A 21,371-nucleotide genomic window follows, 5' to 3' on the forward strand; every position below is an offset into this window, starting at 1 on the left:
CCCAGAAACTAAAAGGGCTTCCCTAGTGGCTCAGACAGTAAAGAATCTGCCTGTAATCCAGGAGACCTGGGTTCAGTTCCTGTGTCAGGAAGATCTCCTGGAGAAGGGAACGGCAACCCACTCCAGTATTCTTACCTGGAGAATCTCAGGAACAGAGGAGCCTAGGGGGCTACAGTTCATGAAGTACAAAGAGTAAGACCAGACCGAGCAACTAACACTTTCACTTTAAGAAACTAAAACAACATTGTAAATCAGCTATACTTCAATAAAAATAGATAAATAAAAGATCTGTGTTTTATAGCTTGTGCTATAGTTATAATACACTAAGAGGCTAGCATATATTGAGTTCTTACTATATATTAAACTCTGTTACATGTGTTATCTCATTTAATTGTAAAGACAGTTAAATGAGAAATAGGTAGTATTTTACATATGGTTTTCTTTAAAAAAAAAAAAAAAAGTGTTTTTGCTGTGTGGTCACTAAGTCTTGTCCAGCTGTCTTGCCACCCCATGGACTGTAGCCTGTCTGGCTTCTCTGCCCATTGGATTTCCCAGACAAGAATACTGGAGTGAGTTGCCATTTTCTTCTCCAGAGGATCTTCCCAACTTAAGGATCCATCCCAAGTCTCCTACATTGCAGGAGATTCTTTACCACTGAGTCACCTGGGAAGCCCTGTGTACATTTTTCAAATGAGGAAATAGAAATTAGATATTAATTAGTTTGTTTAATCACCAAATGGGAAGCCAGAATTCAAAGCTAGTCCATAAGCCATAAAAACAGACTGCTATACATTGTAGGAATGTAGTTAACATAACACAGTTTGTGACATCAGAAAGTTTGCAGTTCAGTAAGTGGTGGTGGTATCTTTTCGGCGGTCTGTGCTTTCTTTTGTGAACTGGAAAGGGGAGTTAAATACATCATATCTCTATCTGCTTATATCATATTGCCTATTTCAGAAGTTAATACCTACAAGTTCTGTATAAGCATCCTTATAGTTTATAGGTATTTATTGTATGAACGGTAAGTGGATCTTTAATGAAAGTTTCTAATGTGAACCTTATGCATTCTTTTGATTTTTAAAGCAGTTTTATAATCTTTTTAAGTGTTTAACTATTTGTTGAATAAAATAGACCTGTAAATAACAATAACATTAAAAATATTGCTGAGACATAATATACACATGTAGAAATTTATAAGTTTTGTGATAGTCACTCAGTCGTGTCCGACTCTTTGCCATCCTATGGACTGTAGCCCACCAGGCTCCTCTGTCCCTGGGATTCTCCAGGCAACAATACTGGAGTGGGTTCCCGTTCCCATCTCCAAGGGATCGTCCCAACCCAGGGATTGAACCCTGGTCTCCTGCATTGCAGGCAGATTCTTTACCGTCTGAGCCACCAGTTTTTTCAGGCCTTTTATCTGTATTCTGCTATTTATATTTTTATCTGTATTCTGTATTTATATTTTTAATTGTTAGAACCAGATCAATAGTAATCATCTTCGAAGAGCAGAGCAAGAGGTGGTCAATCTCCAGGAGAAGGTGCAGTATCTTTCCGCACAGAACAAAGGACTGCTCACCCAACTGAGTGAAGCAAAGCGCAGACAAGCAGAGATTGAATGCAAGGTAAACATATCAACTAGCAAGTTTATGTTTTAGTCAATATAATAATGTTTTTTTTGTTTTTGTTTTTATCTCATCACTGAGTACACTATCATAAAACTAAAAGAAGCTAGTCTTATTTCCTACTTTTCCTGAACTTAGTTTGACAGTTGCTTTCAGGCCAGGTTACCCCATCATGCTCTGGGTAAATTTCAGGCTGGAAACTTCGTTTTCAACCACTTGGTTAGGAAATTAAGTTAACCAAGTGGTTGAAGGTTGGTATCTCTGTTGACCTGTAACCCTTTAAAACTGAAGCTTTTAATGTCTCAACCAAAAAGATAGGTAATTTAGAGAAGTTGGGTCTACTCTGCTTTGATTGGCACCTTATTAATGGGCTGTCACTGTTGATATATGTTTTCTGGATAGAGAATAAAAGAGCTGTGTGTGTACCCAAAGGTTGGCAAAATTGTGTGCATTTCATGTTATTATTTTAATCAATTTTTAAATTTTTTATGGAGTGTTTGGATTCATAAAGCATGGGAAAGTTTTTGAATGCAAGTATGTTAAATTTATAATACAGCAATGGTGAGAGAGAAGGCAAAGTTGGGAAATGGGGTGGAAGGAGAGGGGTTTTGTGTGTGTGTGTGTGTGTGCGAAATAACTAAAGACATGACTGTGGTGAACATTAGAATGAATTACTGAGGGCAAGTTTATTTTTTGGCAAGTTTGGTTTTGTTTATGAGATTTTTTAAAAAACTAGACATTCATCTTTCCATGGTGAGAGAGTAGGAATAATGCCCTTTAAAGATTCCAGCCTTATTATTCTATGATAAGAAATAAGACTTTCAATGGCAGATATAAAGCTGTAATTCCATCAACTTGTTCTAGTGTCATTAAAAACCAAAAGTGAAGCTTGAGTGGTTTATCAGTGTCACTGAAATCCAGAGATGAAATTACATCCTAATAAATATGCATGACTGTTACAGTTTACTCTGACAGAAATCTGTAGGCAGTACTGAAATTTGTACTAATGTAAGAGTAGTCCCTCCTGAAGTATGTGACTACGTGTGCTTTTTTTTTTTTTTTGTCTTGTGGGATCTTAATTCTTGGAAGTTGGATTGAACCCAAGCCATGGCAGGGAAAGCACTGAGTCCTAACCATTGGACTGCCAGGAAATTCCCTAGACTAGTTTAAAAATAAGATAATGTAACATGAGATTACATCAGTTTGATTTATTATACTAATATCTTTTTCAGTTTTTATTTTTCAGTGTCTGTCCTGACTTATTTTTAATAAAGAACTAAATTTAGTATTTTATTATTGATATGTTTTTCTTTAAACATGTTGATAACATTGTTACTGGATTTAATACTGTACCCCAAATACCTTAGCACGTTTTAATCAAAGTAAAGTGTTATTTGGAAATAAATATTTGGGGAGTCTGCCGATGAAAATAATTGTTTCCTTTGAATTTGTGTAAGTAATGGGCCCACATTCAGAATTTTGAGAACTGATATGAGATCTTATTTAACTTTAACTTTTCATTAATACCTCTGTAAAGTATATACAGATGCTGATTCTGAGATCTCCCCTGTGTTTAAGGTGTATATTGATTTATTCAAAGTTTTTAAATGCCTTTTGCAGATTTCCATCATGACCAATGTTGTCACCCTGGCATCTGGCACATTCTGATTAAGTGTTAAATATTTTACTTTATCATATTGAAATAATTCAGCAATAAACCTAACTTTTTCAAGAGAGCTAGTCTTTCAGTTATATAAATCTGATAGTTTTCATTTCATTTTATGTGATTATAGCTTGTAATTTGTTGATAAGTAATTATTAAAGCTCATGCTATTTTTCATTGATGTAAAGCAGGGTACTGTTTTTGTTTGTTTTTAATTTCTTTTGTTTTTTGGCTGCGCTGGGTCTTTGTTGCTGCATGTGGGCTTTCTCCAGTTGCGGCAAGCAGGGGCTACTCTTCATTGCAGTGTGCGGGCTTCTCATTGTGGTGGCTTCTGTTATTGGGGAGCACAGTCTCTTGATACTCACGCTTCAGTAGGTGTGGTACATAGTCTTAGTTGCTACGGCATGTGGAATCTTTCAGAACCAGGGACTGAACCCATGTTCCCTGCATTGGCAGACGGATTCTCATCCACCATACCACTGGGGAAGTCCGGGATACTGTTTTTAATATTAGCATTATTTTCCCTCTGTAACTGAATTTGAATGTTCCCACTTAAAACAGTGTAAGTCTAAGATCCCCAATATGAAAATCCAAAACACTTTGAAACCTAAATCTTTTCATAAATTTCACACAAATTCATTTGGAAGCAGAACCTGATTTGAACTAATACATAGCGATTTATCGGAGAAGGCCATGGCACCCCACTCCAGTACTCTTGCCTGAGAAATCCCATGGACGGAGGAGCCTGGAAGGCTGCAGTCCATGGGGTTGCTAAGAGTTGGACACGACTGAGCGACTTCACTTTCATTTTTCGCTTTCACGCATTGGGGAAGGAAATGGCAACCCACTCCAGTGTTCTTGCCTGGAGAATCCCAGGGATGGGGGAGCCTGGTGGGCTGCCGTCTATGGGGTCACACAGAGTCAGACACGACTGGAGTGACTTAGCAGCAGCAGCAGCAGCAGCAACATAGCCATTTATAATTGTTATTTATCCCACTTGGTTTGAGTACTTACCCATCACTGCTTCATTTTTGTTGAGTATTGAACGTACAGTTTCATTTTGGACGCTGCCTTAGAACCCATTGGATCATATTAGTGTTCCGTTTATGCACCTTATTACTCTTCTAAAGTCTGAAAAATCTGAAATTCCATAACATACCTGGCCCCCAGAATTTCAGTGATAAGATTGTTGGATTTCCTGTGTAAATCTAAATTTGAAAATTATAGAAAGATTTTATACTCTAGTAACAGATACATAATTACGTATCTCCAGGAGAAAAGGTATTATTGTATATTCATACACAAACTTGTAAAATTGTGTAATAAATAATGTTAAGTGAGGAAAGCTGAGCAAAGTATTTTATGATTATAATATTGTGCGTATATGAAATAATGATAGGAAGAAAACAAGAAATTAAACCTGTTGCTTGTATTCCATGTAATTTTTAGTAGCTTAATACTTGTGCATTTTTTCATAATGCTTTGATGTTTTTAAAGCTAAATATAAAGGAAAACATTCGAACTCCTTTTATCTTACTCTCTTCCTGACCCTACCATGTACACCCCTTTATTTTTTCCCCAGATAATGGCTTTTATTATTTTCTGATAACTTCCTTTAGAGTTTCTTTTAGGCAGATACTAGTAATTAAAAGTATATACTTTTTCTTCTCACAGTCTTATGTGAAAGTTAGCAGACAATATATTCTACCTTTTGCTTTTTATGTTAATATGTTTTGTACAGCTTTCAGTTATCAGTGCTTAGAGTCTCCTTGTTAGTCTCTAAGATACATTGTTTTCCATTGCAAGTATATACCACAGTATCCTTAACTAGGTCCATATTAATGGATACATGGTTTGTTCCCAGTGTTTTACTACTACAAGCAGTGTATAGTGAATAACTTTGTACATACATAATTTCAGATGTATAGAGGTATATCTACACATTTCTATAGAATAAATTACTATAAATATGATTGTTTGGTCAGAGAGTAAATACCTTGGTACTTTTCATAGTTTTTGTCAAATTACTCTCCTTAGGGTTGTGCTTTGACCTGCAGAGCATTTTTTGTGTGTGTGTGCTTTGACCTGCTTTTTTGTGTGTGCTTTGACCTGCAGGGCATAATGGTACCTGTTTCTTTATCATGTTACTTATAAATTGTATAACAAAATCTTTTCATTTTAATTAGATGGAATTTATATGTTCTAGGACAGTGATTTTCAAATGAGGAATTGGAGGAGGTGAGATTATGAGACTTCAAAGAATGATAACATCAGTGTACATATTTGTCAAATATTTGCGTGTCTTCTTGTAGGTTATTGTTGTAAGCATTGGGGATACAGTAATGGAGAAAGTAGACCTAATGTTTAGTGAGACAATAAATAAAAAATAGAAAAGATCATTAGTAATAATGTTCTGTAGAGTGAGAAGTTAGAGGAAGTGGTAATTAAAATCAAGTGCCAGGAGACGGTATCTGAGCTGAAGAATAAGAAAGAACCAGCCTTATGAAGAGCAGGGGGGAGATCCTTACATGAAAAAGGTCAGAGATCAAGACCCAAAAAGCAGGAAAGAACTTGGTTGCTGAGTCTCATATATAATGCAGAGCTGAATGAGATAAAGCCAGGGAGGTAAGCTAGGACTTAGCTTCTAACGATGTAGATATTTATAGGTCATGGTAACAAGTTTGAGTTTTACTCTTAAATTCTTGGGAGGCCACTGAGAGGTAGGATAAAAATCATGATACATTTTTTTATTTGCTCTGTTTGCTTCAGTTTTTTTTTTTTCAGTTTTTATTTAAATTTTATTCATTATTTTATTTTTGTTTGTGCTGGGTCTTTGCTTTACAAAGGCTTTTTCTCTGGTTGTGGCAGGTGGGGGCTTCTCTCTAGTTGTGGTGTGGGGGCTTCTATCTAGTTGTGGTGCATGGGTTTCTCTTTGCAGTAGCTTCTCTTGTTGCGGAGCACGGGCTTTTGAGCTTGCAGGCTTCAGTAGCGCTTGGGCTCAGGAGCTGTGACACATGGCATGGTTGCCCTGCAGCATGTGGGATCTTCCTGGACTAGGGATCAAACCCCGGTCCCATGCATTGGCAGGCCAATTCTTACATTGGACCACCAGGGGAGTCCTTTGCTTCAGTTTTTTACTTTTACTTTTGACATAATTTTATGTTTACAGTAAAGTGGCAAAGATAGTACAGGGAGTTCCCATATACCCTTTAATTAGCCCCTCCTAATTTTAACCTGTTACATAAACATGACACAGTTATTAGTGCTAAGAAATGAACATTAGTGATAATGTTATTACTGAATTACAGCCTTCATTCAGATTTCCCCATCATGTCTCATTCTTCTTTGATCTGAGGTATGTTGTAGAAATCCCTCAATTTAGGATTGTCTGATGTTTTCTTATGCTCAGACCAAGGTTATGTGTCTTGGGCCCTTTCTCAGTATATTATATCAGGGGCATGTGTGTGTGCAGTTGCTAGGTCGTGTCCAGCTCTTTTGCAGCCCCATGTATGTAGTCCCGCCAGGCTCCTCTGTCCATGGGATTTCCCAGGCAAGAATGCTGGAGTGGGTGGCCACATCTTCCTCCAGGAGACCTTGACCCAGGGATCAAACCTGCGTCTCCAGCACTGGCAGCAGATTCTTTACCACTGAGCCATCTGGGAAGCCCATCACAGGGCATTCTGTATTGATACACCTTACCTCTGGTGCTGTTAACTTTGGTCATTTGCTTAAGTTGGTATCTGCTCACTTTCTCCACTACAGAAGTCCCCCCACCCTCATACTCTGTTCCTTACAGGCAAGTTACTGAGGCTAGACAATGGTTCAAGTGGAGGAAAGGGCATTAAGTTACAACTTCTGAAGGAAAGAGTATCAAAGAATTTGTTACAACCACCACAATAGGACAATAATTAATACGTATTTGGAGGAACTATTTTGAGTTTATGCAAATATGCTTAAGGTTTCAGCAGTTAATTTTAGCTTTATTAGGAGATAATGCATGTAAAAGTTAATATAATTATTTTTTAAGAGAACACACATGCCACTCTGTGTGGATATGGATTTGAGGTGGCTTTGGAGAGAGGTGATGTGAGATCATCAGGTACTAGAACAAGACAGAGGTGCTCGCTTTGGCTCAGTTGTTGGCAGTGGAACTAAAGTAGAGTAGATCAATCCAGTATTTTTATAGAGACTCAGTGATTGGGTTGGAGAGGGAGGAAAAGTAGGAGAAAGTTGGTGCCCAAATATGTGGTGTTTTACTTGATGGATGTAATATTTTTATACAACGTTAATATTAGTAGAGTAAATATGCATTAGTTATCTATTGCTATTTAACAGATAACCTCTAAAATTTAGCAACTTAAAATAATAGTAACGACTAAATACCCCAGAGTTTCTGTGGATCAGAAATTCAGAAGCAGCTTAATGTAGTGATTCTGATTTAGAGCCTCACGACGCTACAGTCATCTCAGGCTTAGCTAAAGCTAAAGGATGAGGCTTTTTAAGTGGTGCACTCAGTGGTTACAAGGTGGTGCTGGCTGTTGGAGAGAAATCTTTGTCCTCAAGGGGCTCTGTTTTAGCAAAGGATACAGACAAACACACCATTACAATGCAGTATGAGTAGTGCTGTGATTGAGGTGGTACATTGGATCCTGTAATGTGAGTTTAGTTTATGGTTCAAGCAAAGCTCACTAAGGAATGATTAAGCTAAGACCTTAAGGATATGTAGGAGTTAGTTGAGGAAAGACAACAGAGAGTTCACTAGGCGAAGGGAATAGCACATGTGAAGAGCAAAACAGACAAGGTTGTTTGCTTGAACTAAAAGTTCATTCGAGTTGGAGGGGAGTGTGTGATAAGGAATACTGGTAATATATGAAGCTAGAGCAGTAGATAGGGAAGCCAAATCATGGAGAGTCCTGGACACTAGTAAAAGAACCTGTTATCTCAATATCTGTGGAATACTAGTAAAGTGTTTAAAATAAGGGAGTGACAGAGATTTGAGTTTTATTAAACATAGACACAGTGGTGTGCTGGAAATAGCTGGTAAAGGCTTGCAAGAACCAATTGTTAAATTTTCAGGAATTTTGTGACACAATTGTTAAACAGTCATATTAAAAATTAAATTATTTAACATAATTAACAAATTATGATAAAATAATGATAGTAAATACTCAAACTTTATGATTTCCTAATTTTTACATTTTACTATTATGTGTGCACTTCAGGTTATTACACTTATTATGTCTGTATTGTAGAAATACCATGGTGTGCCACTAATGTTATCTTCACTGCTGTTCACTAATGTTATGTCAAGTTGAAAGGAGCCATGATGGGAGTAGTTATACCACATTAATTGGCAAACTACAAATCAAAGCTTGACTTACTGTTTTGTTAATTATCTAGACCAGAAGTTGGCAAATTGTAGCCCATGTTCCAAATCTATCAGGCTGCCTGTTTTTGTAAATAAAGTTTTATTGGAATACATTCATTTGTATATTGAAATATATTCATTTATTTCCTATTCATTTGTATATCGTCTGTGACCACTTTCACACTCCAGTGGCGGATAGAGTAGTTGTAATAGCCTGTATGACCCATAAGTCTGAAATTATTTACTATCTGGCCCTTTAAAGAAAGTTTTTGTCTCCTTCGCTAGACTGTTAAAGCTTAAAAATGTGTTGTGTCTTCAGTCTTTACATTATGAATAGCACAATAATATTGAGGAAGTTTTCTTCCAGTATTTGATCACTGTTATCAGAGTGATAATAACTCTATTATCAGAATAAATAACACAAACAAAAATTAGCCAGAGTTTACATCAACACTTTACTTTTCCCTCATTTTCAGCGGTAGGTGACTTATGGACACAAGATTTGGCAAAAATTAGGGAAAGCTTTCTATGAGAGTATATTGGCTAAATAGAATTTATAATAATGAGTATTATGTATCTTAACTGTTATATACTGTACATCTTCTATTTCAGTCTAGATTAAAATATATTGTAAATGTACATACAAACATATTTATACACACACACACACACACTTGCTTGAGAGCTGGTTATTAATTGTGTGTAGAAACTATACTTAGTGGCCATGTACAACTTGGCAAAATATTTAAAGCAATATTTGCTTGAAATGAAGTACCAGGATCATATCAAAAAAGATAAAAGAATAAATATATTTTTATTTAAAAGTTTAATTATATTTTTACTAAGTGTGAAATTTTTTAAAATTTTGATATTACTCTCAGGTGCTAAATTTCTCCTATGGTCACCATGCTGCACATTTTTGATACTGATTGCTAAATTTCAACTGAAGTTAATATTTCCTCAATATTATATATTTTTGTATATTCCATCTTTCTCTTCTATTATCGCCTTTGTAGTATAAAATTAATATTCATTAGCATTCATTGCCTCAAAAAATGTAATTTTAAAAATATTATCTAGCTAACATACAGTGTTTATATTCCCTATCAATCTATTGTCCTAGTTACATATTTGAAAGTTCTCAATAATTGTTCCTGGATAAAAAATTAAGTTTTCACAATCAACAGTAATTTTAATAGTTTTAATTAACTTTTAATTTAAAAGTTTGAGCAATATTTATATACAAGTGCTCTTAAAGATGGAATGCTGTTATATATATTTATTCTTCATTTTATACCAAGTTCAAGTTATAATGGCATTTAAAAAGATTTTTTTTATTGAAATATAGTTGATTTACAGTGTCGTGTTAGTTATAATGGCTTTTTTTTTTCTCTCTGATTTAATCAGGGGTCTATTTGTTACTTTCTAAATTTGAGGCAAGTTACAATGTTTGTTTTATTGATGGTTTGGTTTATTGTGTGGTTTGTTTTTGGTTTGCTTTGTTTACCACCCTAGAACAAGGAAGAAGTGATGGCTGTGAGGCTCCGGGAAGCAGATCGCATAGCAGCTGTTGCGGAACTACAGCAGCACATTGCTGAGCTTGAGATCCAGGTACCGCGTGAAAACAGTAAAGTAAATGTAATAATAATGCAGTTATTTCCCTCTCCTCTGCACACGGATAGTGACTTACGTCTTCATCCTAACAACTGTGTTTCTGTTTTCAACACTCCTTTCCAAGTCCAGTTTTTTAAATTGCAATAAAAATATACTTATTGTGGTAAAATTTACAATTTTAATGTATACAGCCTGTTTCATTAAGTACATTCTCATTGTTGTGCAACCAATTTCCAAAACTCTTCACCTTGTAAAACTGAAACTCTGTGCCTGTTCAACAACTCCCCATTCCCGTCTTCCCTCAACCCCTGGAAACCACCCTTGTACTTTCTGTCTCTGAATTTGACTCCTCTAGTTAATCTCAGGTAAGTGAAATCATAGAGTATTTATTTTCCTGTGACTGGCTTACTTTACTAAGAGTAATGTCCTCAAGGTTCATTGATGTTGTAATGTTGTATCAGAATTTTCTTCCTTTTTTATGGCTGAATAATACTCCATTGTGTGTGCATACAACTTTTTGTTTATCTGTTTATTCATTGATGAACATTTAGATTGCTTCTGCCTTTTGGCTGTTGTGAGTAATGCTGCTATGAATATGAGTGTACAAATGACTATTTGAGCCCGTGTTTTCATTTGTGGGTGGTATATACCCAGAAGTGAAATTGCTGAATCATGTGGTAATTCTGTATTTAATTTTTTGAGGAATTGCTATACCGTTTTCCGCAGCAGCTGAACCATTTTACATTCTTTCCAACAATGTTGGACTAGTTTTTCCACATCGTCACTAATACTTGTTAATTCTCTGTGTTGTCTTTTGTTTTTTTAAATAGTCATCCTAATGAGTGTGAAGTGGTATCTCATTATGCTTTTGATTTGCTTTTCCCTTGTGATTAGTAAAGGTCTTCCCTCGTAGCTTAATTGGTAAAGAGTCTGCCTGCAATGCAGGAGACCCAGGTTCAATTCCTGGGTCTGGAAGATCCCCTGGAGAAGGAGATGGCAACCCACTCCAGTATTCTTGCCTGGAAAATCCCATGGACAGAATAGCCTGATGGGCTACAGTCTGTGGGGTCGCAAGAGTGGGACACAACCTAGCAACTAAACCACCACCAGTGATTAATAATGTTGACCATCTTTTCATGTGCTTGTTTGCCATTATGTCTTCTTTAAGGAAATGGTAGGTTCAGTCCTTTGCCTGATTTTTAAATGGATTGTTGTTGAGTTATGGAAGTTTCTTATATATTCTCAAGGTCAATCCATATCAGATATATGCAAATATTTTTGAAGGTATTTCCTCTCATTCTGTGGGCTGTCTTTTTGTTTTGTTGTTAATGTCCTCTGATACACAAAAGTTTTTATTTTTGAAGTCCAACTTACCTATTTTTCCTTTTGTTACCTGTGTCATATTTCCTTATTGTCAAAGCTGTTTTTGAGAGATAATTCAAAACTTTGAAAATAAGTGTTTTGTCATTTATTATGAACTATTTATTTTATAATATAAATACATTTGTTTTATTTTATAAGTATATTTGCAATATGGGCAAAGTATTATGTTTAAAAATCTTATTTTTAAAAATGTTTTATTAGATTCTCTTCCAACCCATAATACAGTTTTGGCTGCAACACCTAGAATTTTCTTCCCACCTGAAATGCCTTTTTGTCTGTAAATTTCAATTTAAGGTCTGGGTCAAAAGTAATCACAACACATTATGATTTGCAAAAGTTTATAAAACAGTATCCATTTTATGTTCTATTGCTAGTATTCCTCAGAAATTATTGCATATCCACAAAAACTTCAGGGCCTCTCTGATAGCTCAGTTGGTAAAGAATTCACCTGCAATGCAGGAGACCCCGGTTCGATTCCTGGGTCGGGAAGATCCTCTGGAGAAAGGATAGGCTACCCACTCTAGTATTCTTGGGCTTCCCCTGTGGCTCAGCTGGTAAAGAATCCACCTGCAATGAGGGAGACCTGGGTTCAATCCCTGGGTTGGGAAGATCCCCCAGAGAAGGGAAAGTCTACCCACTCCAGTATTCTCTGGAGAATTTGATGGGGTCACAAAGAATCGGCTGAGTGACTTTCCCTTTCACTTTCAAAGAAAAACTTCAGACAAGAACCAACTGCATAAGATATCTGTAATCAGCTATTTAAGTCATGCTATCATATGCAATTCTAATTTTAGTCATTACTTTTATATCATGAAAATTATAAAATTTTGCCACGTTTCTGTACATCTTAGTCACAAAATAGCAAGATTTGAATTACTTTTTGTTGATTCTTTTTTTGTTGTTGTTGTTGATTCTTAAATGCTAATTAAAATGAAGACGCTGCTATGCTGCACGCTTTGTTTAAAATGAAACATAACATGTATTTCACCAGTTTTCAAAAACAAAAGGAGTGCATAAAATTTTACTGTTAAAAATTTTTTTTTTACTGTTAATAGGAGTATGTTAGCCTCAAATGTCTCATAAGTGAATCCTAATTGCTGGTTCATTGGTATTTTTTCAATATTCAACTGGCTGGAACTTATTTCATTTGTCATTATTGACCCCTTTGTCCTCTTAGCTTTTCTCCTCTCTTGGCTTTCCTAGCACCATCCACTTTTGACTCTTTGCTTGTTGAAGTTGTTTTCAGTTCTGTGTGTTTGTATTCCTTTGAGAATCCAAGATTTTTAGGTTTTTAAAAACTATTCAGTATACAGTGAAGGACCTCACTTATATAGTTTCAAGAGCCATCTTTACAACAATAAATTCTAATCTAGCTCCATCCTAGCATGTTTTCTCGTAACTAACAATCTTATACCCTATTAAAAAATTATTTATTTATTTGACTGTGCCAGGTCTTAGTTGTGGCAAGTAGGATTTTTAGTTGTGGCGTGCGAACTCTTAGTTGCAGCACATTGAATCTCTTCCCTGACCAGAGATTGATCCCAGGCCCCCTGCATTGGGAGCATGGAGTCTTAGCAGGGAAGTCCCATAATCTTACATCTTTAAAAAAAATTATGAACATAGTATACAGAAAAGTTCATAAAACACACTACATTATATGTAAAAACAGTATCCATATAACTACTACTTGGGTCAAGATAGAATATTGTCTGTATTCCAGAAGTCTGCGTGATCACACCCTGCTCCCTTATCCTGAATTTTATAGTAGTGACTCCTCTGCTTTACCTTATAGTAGTGTCATCTTTGTATTCATCTCTCATCCATACAGTTTAGTTTTCTGTTTCTGAATTTCGTGTAGAGTCATGTTGAATATTTGTGTCTCTTCTTTCTTTGTTCACCGTTACTTTAGTGAGTCATCATTTTTCTCACTGCAACATTTCCATTTTGTAAATATATGGCAATGTGTATGTCCATTTGTAAATTTCCAGATTGGGACTGTTACAAACAATGCTGTGATTATAAGCAATCTTATACACTATACTGGCCACAAGTGCACAAGAGTTTCTTTAGCATGTATGGCAGGGTGTGGAATGGCTGGGTCATAAGCATGCAGATCATCAGTTTTATTTTCCAGAGTGTCTGTGCCAGTTTTAACTTCCATCCACAGCATATGAAAGTTCTGTTGTTCCACAGCCCTTGGTGGTGTCAGATGTTTTAATTTATGCCAGTCTGGGGGGTATGCAGTAATATTTCATCATGATTTTAATTTCCATTTGCTGTTTTACTAATGAGGTTGGAAACTTGGATTTCATCTTTTATAGAGTGCCTATTACAATCTTCTGTATTTTTTCATGTGGGTTGTTTATCTTTTTCTTAAGTATATATAGTTCTTTTAAGTTTTATTTTATTTTTAATTGGAGGATAATTACTTTACAATATTGTGACGGTTTCTGTCATATGTTATGTATTGCAGATATCTACTTCCACTTTCTAACTTGTCTTTTGTTGTCGTTTTTAACATATTGTGTCTTTTGATCAGTAGACCAATGTTTTTAATGGACAGTAGAGAGTTCCTCCTGAAAGTTGTACAGGAACTCCAAATTCAAGATGTTTAAAATCAAATGTGTTTCTATTCCATCCAAAATGTTTTTATACTTTTGTATCTCAAGTCTTGTTTGATGGTATCATCTCTTACCGAATTACTCAACTTAGTAGGAACTTCACTTACGCCTTTCTTATTGTTCTGCCGTATTTATCAAGGCCGAGTATGTAAACTTCCAACTTTATTTGAGAATATGAAGTTATTTTCACAAAGAGCTTGTGCTAGTTAACATTCCTACTAGCATTTCAGCTGCTCGCCTACTCATGTAAATTTGCCTTCAGTGCAGTCAGTTCAGTTCAGATCAGTCACTCAGTTGTGTCCGACTCTTTGCGTCCACACACCAGGCTTCCCTGTTCGTCACCAACTCCCAGAGCTTGCTCAGACTCATGTCCATCGAGTCAGTGATGCCATCCAACCATCTCATCCTCTGTCACCCCTTCTCCTGCTGCCTTCAGTCTTTCCCAGCATCAGGGTCTTTTCCGGTGACTCTGTTCTTCACCTCAGGTGGCCAAAGAATTGGAGCTTCAGCTTCACCATCAGTCCTTCGAATGAATAGTCAGGACTGATTTCCTTTAGGATTGACTGGTTTCAGATATTTCTTAATAATTCATACAGATTAAACATGTCCAGCTCTTCAGTTTCTTCAAAACATAAAAGGCATGGGTAAATATAAAACTAAATCAGAGGTAATTTTACTCATTTCAGAAACTTAAAAAAAAAATCTTTCATGGCCTTTCTGTTCCTCCCTGCTACTCCCTAATGTATCTGCATTCGTCCCTACCTGAACATCACAGCTTCCTGTTCAACTTCTTTTTCTCTGGCCTGAGCTCTCCCACGGAGCCACCAGAATTATCTTTCTAAGGCATAAAAACTTTATTGACTGCCTTTTACCTACCAAATCACATCAAAACTCCTCAGCACAAAAGCTAGCCTTTTCATTTATTGTTCAAACTTTCACCTCCAGCCTCTTCTTTGACCATTACCACCCTGTCCTCTCTCCCTAGCACCTACACACAAACACACACACTCTCACTCTTTCAAAGTGTTTATATTCTTTTAAAATTTTGTACCATTTACAAGCTATCATGTCTTCAGAAAATTGCTGTTTTCCTGTATCCTCTAGTCCTCTGCTTTTTACATGTTTTCTGTTTATTGAGTTTTCCTTGACCAGTTTGCTATTAATACATGTGATAGATATGTTTTCAATAAACATCTTAATGATTCAACCTTCATTCATTTATTTATTATATACAAGTTAAGATCTATAAATAGATCTTTTGTTAAAATCCTAAACTCCTTTTTCAATTACAAAAACAATACATTTTAGGTTATGTTTAATCATGGAAATATTTTAGATCATTTTCAAGTTCCACTAGGGGGAGAACTCAACTTAGTCAAATATTTTTATACTTCAAATCTCTTCAGACTAATTCTTCCAGTTACCATTGCTCTCTTGTAAATAAAAATTTTACCCACAAACCAAATTCTTTCAAACTCTTCATTTCATAAATTACATGACTATGTAATTAGTTGTTGATAAAAATAAAGACTACTTTTTAAAAAAGTAGTTAAGAAAATTGTACTTTTGTGAATGTCTCATTTAGATGAGGAAATACTCATTTATGTACATACTGTAGCATTCTATAGAAGATATACTTATGAGGTTGAAGTTGATTGTATTTATTTTCAAAGAGTCTACAGTCAACTTGAAACTTTCAGGTCTGATTCATAATCACTACCCTGCCATGTTATTCTGAGTGAACTACATTTGTAATATGCTTAATGTTCTTTATAATAATGCCTTTTCCACAGTCTTTGGAGGAGCTAATTTACATTAGTGCCTCATAGTGAATTTAATTTTTTTTTTTAATGTGGCATCTTTCAAATTTTAGCCATTTTCCTGAGCTATTTGTAAAAGTTATTGCTGAGGTTTCCTCCTCCTCAAGCAGAATGACATTTATTAATGGATTTTAGTCACTTGTTTGAAGCAGATCATACATACCCCTATAGAATTAAGGGGTTGAACTCTACAGTGACATTAAATATAAAAAATATGATATCATGTATATCATTTTAATATTTTTCAGAGTAATCATTATGAACTTTAAATACTATATAATCTCACTTCATTCAGGTCTCTATAGTTTTCTTAGATAAAGCTCCTGTTGCCAAATTTCTATCTAAAATAATATTCATATCCTAATCACTGTGCTCTTATGCTGCTTTATGTTTCTTCAAAACAATTGTTTCTTGCCATAAATTATGCATGTTTGTTGTTGTCCACATTCTCCGCTAGAGTGGAAGCTCCATGAGAGAGAAATGTTTGCCTGTTTTATTCAGTCACTGTCTTTCTAAGTGCTGGTATATAATGCTTAGCATATAACCATCATTCACATATTTGTATTTGAAGAAGTTAAATTAACAGTAATTTGCTCACCTGTTGTTTCTTCAGTAAGTGGTTTTTATTTTATATAATTTGAGTATTAGATTTTTTTAAATTCAGCAGTTACCACTGTATTCACACTTGTATGAATATGTATTTTTTGATCATTAGGTCACTACTGGCTAGGAAAGATAAAATGAATGCAGATTCTGCCTAAGTGCATTTGTCATTAGACAGAAGGAGTGATTGAGCCTGGGTCCCTTCTTTGCAGTATCACTGAGTAGAATTAAAGCTCTGAAAATGTATGTACATTATTGGTGTTAGTAATAAACTAACATTTATTAGTTAATAAGTGTTTTTGTTAATAATAAATATTTTAATTAATAATAAATGTTTATTAACTAATAATATTAGTAATAACTAACTAATGTTATTGGTGTTACTAATAACACCAATAATAATAAAAGAGTTGGACATGACTGAGAAACAGAAAAACAATTGTTAATGGCTTTAATTACATGTGAGATGATGCCATTGTTATCTTTTAAAGGAGAATTTTATTTTTTTCTTGCTATCTGCACATATACTTTACAAACTAATTGAATGGCTCAGGTTAATGGAATTTCTATAAGTAGCCTGCAAAAATAAATATGATATACCTTGATCAGAATTAAAAGGGTCAATAAACTTAGTTTTTATTGGAAATGAGAATTTTAGAATACTAAGTAACTCTGTGGTCACAGTTTTTGTCTTTCTGTTTTCTTGTAATTGCTAGAGATTTTTTTGGTTGGTTGACAGTATAGATTTTGAAGACAAACAACTTCTTAACTATCTTGTCTGCCAAGTTATTTAACTTGATTTTGAATTTACTCATTCAAACCTAAAGTTATCTGCTTTAGAGTTGGTATTAAGTGAGAAAGCATGTATCAAGTTATCAAGTGTTCTTTCTTCCCTAACTAGTTTCCAGAAAATCAGCTTATCAATGACCTTTTGTAAAAGATCACGCTCAGCATTGTAAGGGCTTCCAAAAATTACAACCAAAATGCAGAAAGTCTTCTGAGTTCCCTTTAAGATAATTTTTATCCACTCCAGATAACGAATTTATCCCTTTCCAAGAATTAGATGTAGCTTCAAATTAAGAGTTGCTTTGACTTTTTTTTGGGGGGGGTGAACTTATTTCTGTCCACTCTCAGTCTTCATTTTTGTGTATTTAAAGTATTAATAGCTGGCATCATTGAATATTTAAAACTTGCCAAGCATTATTATTAGCAATATATTTGTATTTGCTTATTTAATCCTTGTAGCAGTCTTATGATACTGTTGTTAATATTCCCATCTAATAGTGGAGGAAACTGAAGCATAAAGATTTTTTTTTAATTAACTAATTTATTTATTTTACTTTACAATATTGTATTGGTTTTGCCATACATTGACTTGAATTCGCCATGGGTGTACATGTGTTCCCCATCCTGAACCCCCCTCCCACCTCCCTCCCCATCCCATCCCTCTGGGTCATCCCAGTGTACCAGCCCCGAGCACCCTGTATCATGCATCGAACCTGGACTGGCGATTCGTTTCGCATATGATAATTTACATGTTTCAGTGCCATTCTCCCATATCATCCTGCCTTCACCCTCTCCCACAGAGTCCAAAAGAGTAATATTCCATTGTGTATATGTACCACGGCTTTCTTATCCATTCATCTGCTGATGGACATCTAGGTTGCTTCCATGTCCTGGCTATTATAAACAGTGCTGCGATGAACATTGGGGTACACGTGCCTTTTCAATTCTGGTTTCCTCGGTGTGTATGCCCAGCAGTGGGATTGCTGGGTCATATGGCAGTTCTATTTCCAGTTTTTTAAGGAATTCTCCACACTGTTCTCCATAGTGGCTGTACTAGTTTGCATTCCCACCAACAGTGTATGAGGGTTCCCTTTTCTCCACACCCTCTCCAGCATTTATTGAAGCATAAAGATTTTTAAATGAGATTTTATTGTAAGTTTAAGAACCCACTCTGTAACTTAAATTCCTTCCAGAACTAAAATGAAATTTTTTTTTCTTTAGTTTTACAAGTACTGTCATGTTAATTATATGGAGTTTCTTGATAGACTCCCCCCTACAGCTTTGTTACTACTAGTTCCCTGTTCTTCACCTGCATCTTTTGATAGCTCCCATGGCTTTCAGGATGAAGTTCAAATTCTGGCTGTTCTCACAAGACAATTCCTGCTCTGATTCTTACCACCCTTTCTGGCTTCATTTCCTGCTTTTCCCAGCATATACCTGTGCTTGAGCCACCATAAACTATTTAAGAACTCTTTGAATCTGTCATTGAGAATCACTCTGTTTTTCTTCTCTCCTCCTTTGATCTTATCATTTCAAAGGGCTGATTAAGCTTGACATATTGTGATCAGCCTTCCCTGATGATGCCAGTCCAGCCAATTTTGTTGTGTCTCTGCTCTCATAACCCCCTCTGTTATAGAGCTCTGTTATTTCATCTCATATTATATTAATCATTCTCATTTAAAAGCCCAGATTGTGGAGAACAGATTAAATTATTTAAATGAAGTGTTAGTTTCAATTCAGCAAATATTTATGGAATACCTACTATGTACTAGTCACTACTCCAAACACTTATAAGAATTAGTGAACAAAACGCATAAAAAAGATTCCTTTCCTCATCAATCAAGCTTACTGGGAGAGGAAGAAATAGGATGAACAAAACAAATGAATCTTAAAGTGTGTAATTCAGAAGATGATGAATACAATAGAGAGGAAAATGTAGGAAAAGGAGAGTGTTGGGGTGTTGAGGTAGGCTACCATTGCTATTTTAGGTAATGTGATCAGGAAAGGCTCATTAGAAGGGGTTTTTTTAAACAAAGATTTGCAATGCAGATTTGTGATAGGAATGCCCTGCTAAGGGAATCTTAAGAACAAAGGGCCTAATGCCAGGGGCACGTCGTCTCAGTCCCTGAGTGGAGTAAGAGGGGATGTTAGAGGAAGTCTGAGAGGTAAATAGGGCCAAATATGTATGGCAAAGGAACTTCGGCCCTTCTCTGAGTAAGGCAGAAAATCATGGGAGGGTTCTGAGCATAGGAGTCATCAGTTAGATGACATTTAACCTTTTAAAAAGATTAATTTGAACTTCATTCAGAAAAAAATATGCTTGTAGGAATTCATAGTATTTAGATGGGAGGAAATGGTGGTTAAAAATTGTTTCCTTCTCTTCGTGGAATTTTCCACCTTTATTTTGTTGATCCAAATGTTACTTACTAGTTGAGGACTATATTTTTGCATTAGTACTCTCTGCACTTTCCAAGTGGTAGAACAAAACACAGAAAAGTTTTTGCTCAGTTTGTTGAGGAAAACAGATGAGAATTGAATCCAAGCCTTCTGATACTTAAGTGGAATTGAGTTTGTGTTTTGATTTTTATAAAAATAAATGTATTAATTTGTCATAACCATATTAAAAGCTTCTGTGAGCTAAGCACATCTATAAAATTAATGCTCCTTTGTTATAAATAATGAAAAGTTTTAAATTTAAAACAGTTCTATTCAAATCCAAATTTGCGTTCCTTTCCTGGTACCCAGTAACATTTACCCACTTTTGTTAGTTTGCCCAACATATCACCTCTAGGGATGCCTCATATGGGCAATACCCCAACCACTCTTGGCTTAAAAACACCCACTCAGAATTCTGTTCTGACATAAAATGAGGGAGTTAGATTTAAATCAGTGTGCCCAGATCAGTAGGCAGTTTTGACAGAGATAGAGAGGAAGTGATAAAAATCTTTACCATTTAACTTAAGAAAGTGTATCTTAATAATGTAAAATTACAATGACATAACTAAATGATAGAGTTTATCATGAAGCTTTGTGATTAGTTTGTATTTCCTAGTTTTCTGAGCTAATTTAACTTGTTAATAGTTTCACAGCAGGTGGTAGCTTATATGCCAACTCTTGACTAACAGACTTCTTTTTGGAGAATTTTTTCCCTTTTAAGTACAATGGTTTCTGTTTCAAGCAAGTTATTTAAATATTAAAATATTTTTCATTTTTCTTTCATGATCTTGCTTGAATTTTTAAGCATTTTAAAGTTAGGAAAATAGCTATTTTGTAATCTTATCTGGTCTTAATACTAGTTCTCAACAAAGAGAGTTAATGTATACAGAGTATTTAATTCAGTTTGCTATCTGGTCATTAGATATTGTAAATTATGTCAAAATTCTTTTTTTAACTAAAGTGCTCAGAGTTGGTTCTCTGATCTCTAGCTTTAGTATGCAATTAAATATAAAGGAATTAAGTATCCAGAGGTTTTTAAGATATTGCTGTATCTAGGAATTAAGGATGTCATTCACTTACCTGAGACCAGCTCTTAATAGCATCTAAAGAATTAATGAAAGAATTAAGAATTAGATCCTCACTATCAGTGATCATCTTGGTGTTATTAAAAATTAGGTTAGGGAATTCCATGGTGGTCCAGTGATTAGGACTTGGTGCTTTCATGCCATGACCAGGGTTCAGTCCCTGTGTATGTATACTCGATTGTGTCTGACTCTTTGCCACCCCGTGAACTGTAGCCTGCCAGGTTCCTCTGGCTATGGGATTTCCCAAGCAAGTATACCGGAGTGGGTTGCCGTTTCCTTTTCCAGGGGCTCTTCCTGACCCAGGGATCAAATCCATATTTCTTGCCATCTAGTGCATTGGGAGGAAGATTCTTTACCATTGCGCCAGCTG

At 35.4% G+C, this 21,371-nt stretch overlaps 1 protein-coding gene across 8 annotated transcripts in view; it reads left to right on the forward strand.

Moving 5' to 3' along the window:
• Positions 1-21,371, forward strand: part of EVI5 (ecotropic viral integration site 5) — a 227,002-nt gene that overhangs the window by 151,483 nt on the left and 54,148 nt on the right. For all 8 annotated transcript variants that reach the window (XM_043460636.1, XM_043460635.1, XM_043460632.1 and 5 more), the window contains 2 exons: positions 1,476-1,622; positions 10,169-10,264. In XM_043460636.1, coding sequence (XP_043316571.1) covers positions 1,476-1,622; positions 10,169-10,264 — 243 coding nt within the window. The remainder of the gene's footprint in view (positions 1-1,475; positions 1,623-10,168; positions 10,265-21,371) is intronic.

Source organism: Cervus canadensis, chromosome 2 (genome assembly GCF_019320065.1).
Source record: "Cervus canadensis isolate Bull #8, Minnesota chromosome 2, ASM1932006v1, whole genome shotgun sequence".
In the NCBI taxonomy this organism is placed as follows: domain Eukaryota; kingdom Metazoa; phylum Chordata; class Mammalia; order Artiodactyla; family Cervidae; genus Cervus; species Cervus canadensis.